The sequence below is a fragment of the Pseudophryne corroboree genome, chromosome 2 (assembly GCF_028390025.1).
Source record: "Pseudophryne corroboree isolate aPseCor3 chromosome 2, aPseCor3.hap2, whole genome shotgun sequence".
Classification (NCBI taxonomy): domain Eukaryota; kingdom Metazoa; phylum Chordata; class Amphibia; order Anura; family Myobatrachidae; genus Pseudophryne; species Pseudophryne corroboree.
This window is the reverse complement of record NC_086445.1, coordinates 703,398,458-703,406,813: the sequence shown is the minus strand read 5'-3', so window position 1 is coordinate 703,406,813 and position 8,356 is coordinate 703,398,458. Positions and strand designations below refer to the sequence as shown.

The window sequence follows — 8,356 nt, the reverse complement described above, 5'->3', positions numbered from 1 at the left end:
AAAAACGCAGGAGTGGCCGGGGAAACGGTGGGAGTGCCTGGGCGAACGCTGGGTGTGTTTGTGACGTCAACCAGGAACGACAAGCACTGAAATGATCGCACAGGCAGAGTAAGTCTGGAGCTACTCTGAAACTGCTAACTCGTTTGTAATCGCAATATTGCGCGTACGTCGGTCGCAATTTTAAGAAGCTAAGATTCACTCCCAGTAGGCGGCGGCTTAGCGTGTGTAACTCTGCTACATTCGCCTTGCGAGCGAACAACTCGGAATGAGGGCCTATATAAATAACTGTTAATAATAATAATAATAATAATGTGCATAATCTCAGGTTTTCAATGCAGTGTAAAAGGGGTATAAGTGAGACTGTTCTGATAATATTTTCCCTTTTTGTTTATAAGAAAATTCTAAGTTTAAGATTATCTTTGTATGTCATTCTTATTAATTGTTATTAATGTCAAGCTGATCTTCACAAAGTTGCAGACAGCTGTTAGAGATTGGAATATTTTGGAGCCAGGTTAAGGGGTTATTCAGAGATGAACTGTGGCTATTCCGCCGATCCACGTGTTTTCCGACAAGTCGGGTATTCAGCCCCTATTGAATAGGTCGGAACCCCTTCCGACCTATTTCTATCGGAAGTTGCCGTCTTTCCGACAAGACGGTAGCTTCTGACAGTTATTGAATATACCCCATAATGTTGGTTTTCCTTATAGATGATTACAACTTTAAACATACCTCCCAACATGACCCTCTCCAAGATGGACAGAATGCTTTGCTCCTGGATTTCCTTCTTAATTTATGATTGCCGTCACTTTGTTCCTTCTGGAGAGGGTCATGTTGGGAGGTATGCTTTAAATTTAGCATCAAACTCACTAAAATCACGCTGGTTCATAAATCTCAGAACTTATTACATTACCCCAATATGATGTTATGCCAGATATTTGTGTCCTCAGAGAGGCCGACCTAAACAGACCACTTGAGGCAGACATGTGACTTGGCCCTTCCAATGAAATATTGAAATAACAATCACACCTGCTGCATAATAATACCTTTATTGCAAAACATGTACATGTTTACATATTACACATCTAATTACTTGCAGTATTCCTTTATTGATAGGTTAAAAATATCAATTTAAAATAATAAGAACAGATTTTGTAAAAGCCATTTGGAAAGAACTTTATAACTTGTGTAGAAGACAGAAAAGCATAACAAATAAAATGCATCAATCAGGAATAATTAATACCATGAATTATTTGCTGTTTTTCCTCCCTCAGTTGGGCATGTGTGAGCATCAGGTCAACACTGTATTGTTCTTCTTGATCTCTATGTCCAGCTTCAGGTTTTCTATCTGAAGGTAGAGGTACTGCACCTGGAGGTACTTTATCCAGTCATCTGGAGTGGATGTACATATCCGAACTGCTTCTTGCAATTCCCAGATTTTATCACACATAGACTCTGTGAATGGCAAAGTCAGTTATTACGTCATACATTTATGGCTATGGGCCTGATTCACAGAAGTACACAAAGCTGATGTTCCATGGAACTGAGCGATCATCGGCAGACTGCACATGTGCTGCATTCGCATTGTGCATGTGTTAAGGTGCCGCTGCAAACCCGCATGCAATGAGGTTTCCATTGCAAAGTGATTGACAGGAAGTGACCATTTGGGGGTGTTAACATGGTGTTAGCCTGAAGCATACTTGCCTACCTTGCAGCCGGGAGGAGGCAGCGTTGTAGGCGCATGGGGGTGTGGCCGGCGGCATGATGGGCCACCTGAGGGGCGTGACGACGGGGAAGTGGGTAGTGCGGGGGGGCGTGACATCACGATCACATCATCGTGGCTCCACCCCTGCTATACAGTGCCGATAAACTAGGCACTGTATAGCGGGGGGGTGGAGCTACGATGATGCAATTCACCGCGAATTGCGTCATCGGATCCCCTCGGCCGCCCACTTGTTCTCTGCAGTGGGTGACCGAGGGGTGGAATGGAGGGCCTGACAAGGAAAACGGGAGCCTCCCGGTCCATTCCGGGAGGGTAGGCAAGTATGGCCTGAAGTAGTTGTAAAAACGCAGGCGTGTCATGGCTGTTTTCAGGGTGTGTATCTTATGTTAGCTGTGAGCTCTAACATACAAAATCATGGTGCCTTTGGGACTACTGCTGGGTCCAGTCTGCGTAGCTATAGGGCTACTGTTCCTTGGTTTTGTGTATAGGCTGCATATGATTACTTAATTGCGAATGAGTTGCGGTAGTTCAGGTGGACGTCTCTTTTCATTTCTGGGTGGCAGCTCAGAAATACCCCTCCCTTTCAAGCACCTGAATGATATCACTAAGCTAACTGAGCATCTACCACTATATTTGACCGTAAGGAGATTGACAGGAAGAGGGAGTGTGTGGGTGGCACTGGCAACTGACCGTTTTTGAGGAGTGTCCAGAAAAATGCAGGCGTTTGGAGGGAGGATTCCTGACCTCAGCTCCGGGCCCGATCATCGCAGCGGCTGAGTAAGTCCTGGGCTGTGCAGAGACTGCACAAACTTCTGTTTATGCAGCCATCCTGCACATGCGATCGCACCCCTGCACAGCGATTTTACCCTCCCCCTGTAGGCGGTGACTATCTGATTGCAGGGATGCAAAAAATGCACCCTAGCGATCAGGTCTGTATTAGCCCCATTGTCCATTTGCCCTGATGTCAAAGTGCACTGCTATCAATAGAGCAGTTGTAAAGGATGGAATTAGAATTGATCTTTTCAATTTGCAACTTCATTCTGAATGTACAGTAATATGGTCCATCCGATGGTGGGTGATTTGATGCGATGCTGCGTTCTAGGATGCAGCTCAGATCACCAGAGCCGGCCCTAGCTATAGGCAGACCAGGCAATTGCCTAGGGCATCTGCCTTCGTCTAGGGGCTGGCTCAGCAACCACTGGTCCCCTAAGTCCTGTCCCTATCCACTCTGACCTTGCCCTGTCACCATATTGTGTTCCTGTTCAGTCCTCTCTCCTGTCCCCTCTGTTCAGTCCAGTCCCTGCACCATCTGTCCTGGTCCTGACACCTGTGTTCTAGCCCTTTCCATGTCACCTCTATCCTGCCTTGCCTTTTGTTCTGCCATCACTGTCCTTTCCCTGTTTCCTATTTCACCTTTGTCCTGGTCCTGTCACCTCTGTCCTGTTCCTGTCAGCCCATTCTCCCATCCCCTCTGTTCTGTCCTGTGTCCTGGTCCTATGACCTCTTCCCTGTCACTGTCCTATCACCTCTGTACTGGCCTCACTGTATTGTCCCAGTCCCCACTGTCATATCCCTGTCAACACGCCATCACTCCTCTCTCCCGTACCCTCTGTCCTGTCCCTATCCTCTCTGACCTAGCCCTGCCACACCTCTCAATGTCCTGTCCCCTCTGCCCTGGTCCTGTCCCCTCTGCCCTGGTCCTGTCCCCTCTGTCCTGTCCCTGTCACACTGCTCTCCTGTCCCCCTGTCCTGGTTCTATGACCTCTGCCCTGTCACTGTCCTGTCCCCTCAGTCTTATCACCTCTGTACTGTCCTCACTGTCCCGACTGTCATACCCCTGTCCCCTCTGTCTTGGTGCTATCACTTCTCCCTCCTGTCCCCTCTGCCCTGGTCCTGTCCCCTCTGTCCTGTCCCTGTCACACTGCTCTCCTGTCCCCCTGTCCTGGTTCTATGACCTCTGCCCTGTCACTGTCCTGTCCCCTCAGTCTTATCACCTCTGTACTGTCCTCACTGTCCCGACTGTCATACCCCTGTCCCCTCTGTCTTGGTGCTATCACTTCTCCCTCCTGTCCCCTCTGCCCTGTCCCTATCCTCTCTGACCTTGTCCTGTCACCTCTATTGTGTTCCTGTCACTCCTCTCTCCTGCCCCATCTGTCCTGGTCCTGAAACCTGTGTTCTAACCCTGTCCATGTCACGTCCATCCTGGCCCTGTCACCTCGGTCCTGACTTGCCTTTTGTTCTGCCATCACTGTCCTGTCCCTGTCACCTATTTCCTGCACTGTCACCTCTGTCCTGGTCCTGTCCCCACTGTGGTGTCACTGTCACCTTTCACTTGTCCCTTCGATTCTTTCCAGTCCCTTTTCCCTCTGCCCTAACCCTCTGCCTGTCACCCAGTGTCTTCCTGTTGCCCCTGCCTCCCCAGTCACCCACTATCTCCTTCTCCCTGTCACCCACTATCTCCCTGTCTCCCTCTCGTCCACTATCTACTTTTGGGGGAGGGGGGAAGCCTCAAACAGAATCTTGCCTAGGGCATCAAATTGGCTAGGGCCGGCTCTGCAGATCACTACTGTATGTAAATGCAGCAGGAGGCGTCTACATGTAATAGATGCCTCCTGCTGCATTTACATACAGCGCTATTACTGCAGCTTCCAAGAAAACAGTAGTGATAGCAAATCTGAATGACCCCCAGAATGCACAGCAGATATCTTTGATTTCTGCTGCAGAACCCCTGTAATACTTTCAGAGAATACTTACATTTTAAGGGTATTCTGATTTTTTTGGGTGAATTCCCACAAATAAATATTCTCCAAAAACATAACTGTAATATGTGTGACCTATGTAGAAGATGAAGAGACAGGATCCACTCATAGCTCACACCCTAAAATTGGGGGAGGTCAGGGGGTGCCACGAGAGAAGGGGGTGGGAGGACAAAGGGGCGTTGAGGGGGAAGAGGGGAGGGACATATGAAGTTGGAGGTCAGACGGGCATAGGCATACGTCCTAACTGTCCCGATTCCAGTTCTGCTATTCGGACACTGTCCCGCTGTCCCTCCCACGGGTCACAGTGTCCCTCGGGTGGGGCAGTTGGAGGAGGCTTTGATCATGCACTGCTCTGTTATGCAAAGCAGCGAGTGATCTCTCGCGCACGGCATCTATTCAATGCTGGGAAAGGAGCAGGGGGCTGCCCAGCTGCTCAGGGAGCGCTAGGCACGCCGCCAAAATGCAGAAACTGGTCCGTGGCGCTAGATCACGCCCACTTGACTGAGGCCACGCCCCCTCACATTAAGCCACTCCCCTTTTTTGTGTCGCATGCGAACGCCCTAGCCCTGAACATTGGAAAGTTGGGAGGTATGGTTTAGGGATGGCTCCAGAGGAGGGGCCAGCCCACATTAACTAGCCACACACGGTAGGGGCTGGAGCTGAGTGCAGGGAGAGTAATGCCCTGGAGGCAGTTGGAGAAGGGCTGTAGGGAGAGAGGAGGTAGAGCAGCAGGGAAAGGGATTATGTCAATCCTTGCACTGCCCGTTATAACTAAAGATGGGGGCTGCACTGCTCCCTGCACCTCAGATCTTTAACTGACTCTTCTCAAATATTCAGGGGTGAGAGCCGCCCCCTTGTTCACCCTGTTCCAGCGCCCATGGGTGTACTATATACAAGCAATGGAGGAAATGTTTGACTTTTTATTAAGTGTATTGGATCATACACAAGGTTAAAACATGTTTTGGGTTTGGTGAGCTTTTGTCAGAGTTAATTCATACAGTATTACAAATTTGTATGTATTGTAAGTTACTAAGATACTTATTTTAGATGAACTAAGAGTAATCTATGAATTATTTATTGTCTACGGATTTTACTGTATTCTAGAGATGCTTATATTGTCCTGTGATTTCGACTGTTTAGTGCTCAGTGTTGTTACCCTACCTTTACATACTGGAGCTGTACCACTGCACATTCCATCTGTTTGGCATTCTCGAAAGCTCCTTCCTGATACCATAGTATAACTGGAATATATTAACATAATACAATAACTTAAAGGTATATGAATAATCAAGTAAAGAAATCTTAATCACAAATTAATTACACTTATCAATAAAAACTTGGCATCTTAAGATAAGTTTAGAAGACGCTGATCAACCTTTGGCCTTTACTCTGATTGGTGCACAGTACCAGATGATCACTTTCAGAAATTCTTAAAGCCCAGCAACATTTATCTAGACAACAGATATACTAAGTAGATGCCCAGTGTGATTATAAGATGATAATAGGTGATTCGTTGGTTGATTTGCTGTTTTCTGTGGGATAATGTTTAGCAAATGGGCTACTGAGAACTTTAGAGTGCAGTCAAATTTTAGATTGTGATATTATTTCCAAAAATGATCTGTATTATTATTTATGCTAGTATCTTACATACTTATCTAATTTACAGATAAGGTGTCATTGTTCGTCTCAGGCTAAAATCGAGGATTATGTATCTGTCACAGCCGCTACAATGAATTTATGCTAATGCCACAGCCGATGGACTTCCTGCTGAGACAATGAAAGTCGCATCATGGAGCGTACATCGGCTGCATCATCAGACATTAAGAAAGTCCAATGATACATGAGCGTGTTTCCCTAACACCGGCATGACCCGACATGCCTACCAATCAAACCACCCCCCTGTCACTGCCAAGGAACGCCTGTCAAAACCGCATGGATCTACATACAATACCAATATGCGTCACCGGTGGAAACCATTGGGACAAATTTGCAGTGGATCTTGGACGCATACGCAGATTAAAAGCACCTGATGTTTTAAATACACCTGCCTGTGAATCAGGCCCATTATCTTGCAGGAAAAACAATGTTGGACACTGCCTGACTTGGTAGCTGGTCCAGCGCATCTCAATATGGTTACTTTATCTAGTGAGCCACAACAGCTGCTGTTAGTATACAGTATATTTAAGCATTTTGAATGTTCCCTGCTCCACCCACCACATGGCTACATCCAATCCCATGCTACCTGTGGGGAGTTAAGGCAAGAAGACAACACATTCATGGCTTGGATATTAAGTTTGCTTTCTAGTCCAGCTGTGTCTGCTCTTGACTTTTCTGATTGGATTTCCTGGACATTGTGAACATATTGGCTTGGTTTGACTATCTCTCTTGCCCTCTTTACGTGCTTTGGAGTCTGTTTGGCTACCTGTGCACTGACCCTCTGTTCTGACTTTGGCTCAGTTTAACAGTGTAGCTTCCAGCAACTGCATCACAAATTCTTAAATGACATCGCTACAGCCTCCCAGCTGCAGTTTATGTGACATACAGTGCCTGAATCCGTTACCCTAACAAACTAATTATATAATATTGTGATATACTTACCCGGGATCACATGTATAGATGATTCTTGAACCAAGTAATACGTTTTCATATTCCATCTTTCCATGAGCAATACCTTCTGGGGTCCCACATGATGTGCCTGCAAGGATGGAAAAATAAGAGTTGTAATTGTACTGACATTTTCCTGTGTGTGTGTAACCCACTGTACCATATTTGGAGGACTTTGCCCTGTAATGCAGAATGTATATCTTCTCCTGGGGAATCTATACCATGCTCAAAACTGAACAAATTCTCAGGCTTCGGTGACAGATCCCCCTGTGGTGGCCTCCATAAGGTGTACTTTCACATATATTTCTTCAAATATGTCCCATGCTGAGAAGAAGCCACAGTTTTGATATGTCTGGGGAATCAAATCCCACAATGTGCCTCTCACCCCAACTACGTACCCTGAAAAGCGTACACTTGCCATATATAATGCAACTAACATATGAAGGGTGCAACATATAGTTTGAGGCTAATAGGGATGAGGAATATTTATATATATATATATATATATATATATATATATATATATATATATAAAATAAATGCCTTCCCACAATTTAGAGCGTTAAACGTATTTGGGCAAACCTGAGTACACCCAGAGATATAATCCACATCCCTAAAGAGTGTCTAATTGTCAAAGAAGGTTGTGTTACCTGTCCCTGGTACAACCTCCATAAAGGATTAGACTGATCACAGATTGAGACTACTCTCTAATACTGTGCACTGCTACAGGTGTGGGTCAGAGACCCTCGCGTGCGTAGATCTCTGGGGCTATAGTTATGTGGTCAGGCTCCTTACTTGATGATTTAGATTCTATGTATAGGAGTATAGGAGTATAGGAGTGACATTTGCTTGTCTCTATGTCACTTACAGGATTCTACAGGCTTCACGGCTGGAGGCCATGAAGGAGATTGGCCTGCGTCACGCAGGGACCACTACTCTGGCAGTTTTTTTTGTACAAGCAGGGGACGGTGGCTACACCGATGGACTGCAGATACAGAATCCAAGAAAGGTATGGCCGGTCCACCCTTCACAGGTGAGGCCCTGTTGGGACGCACTGGATACGTGAGTGTCCATGCCAACTGCGGGTAAGTCGACATATCTTCCTTCCGCATCGGCAGGAAAAAATTCCATATATGGACGATCTGCTGCTAAAAGCATCTTCCAGGGAGAGGCAGTTACAGAGTATTGCTCTCTCAACTCGCCTACTCCAGGATCTTGGGTGGATCCTGAACCTTCCAAAGTCCCATTTGGAGCCAACAGAAAGCGTTGGTAA

The 8,356-nt window shown here is 46.5% G+C and overlaps 1 protein-coding gene across 6 annotated transcripts in view; it reads right to left on the bottom strand.

The window, feature by feature from the left end:
• Nucleotides 1-1,030: 1,030 nt before the first annotated feature.
• The window catches only part of LOC135045518 (complement receptor type 1-like), a 537,897-nt gene continuing 530,571 nt past the window's right edge, over nucleotides 1,031-8,356 (bottom strand). For 3 of the 6 annotated variants that reach the window (XM_063955305.1, XM_063955308.1, XM_063955307.1), the window contains 3 exons: nucleotides 7,078-7,174; nucleotides 5,641-5,720; nucleotides 1,031-1,452 (listed from right to left, as the gene is read on the bottom strand). In XM_063955305.1, the coding sequence (XP_063811375.1) occupies nucleotides 1,289-1,452; nucleotides 5,641-5,720; nucleotides 7,078-7,174 (341 nt within the window). In that variant the 3' untranslated portion in view covers nucleotides 1,031-1,288. Of the gene's footprint in view, nucleotides 1,453-5,640; nucleotides 5,721-7,077; nucleotides 7,175-8,356 lie in introns of those variants that run through there. The other 3 variants (XM_063955306.1, XM_063955309.1, XM_063955310.1) reach the window with 2 other exon arrangements.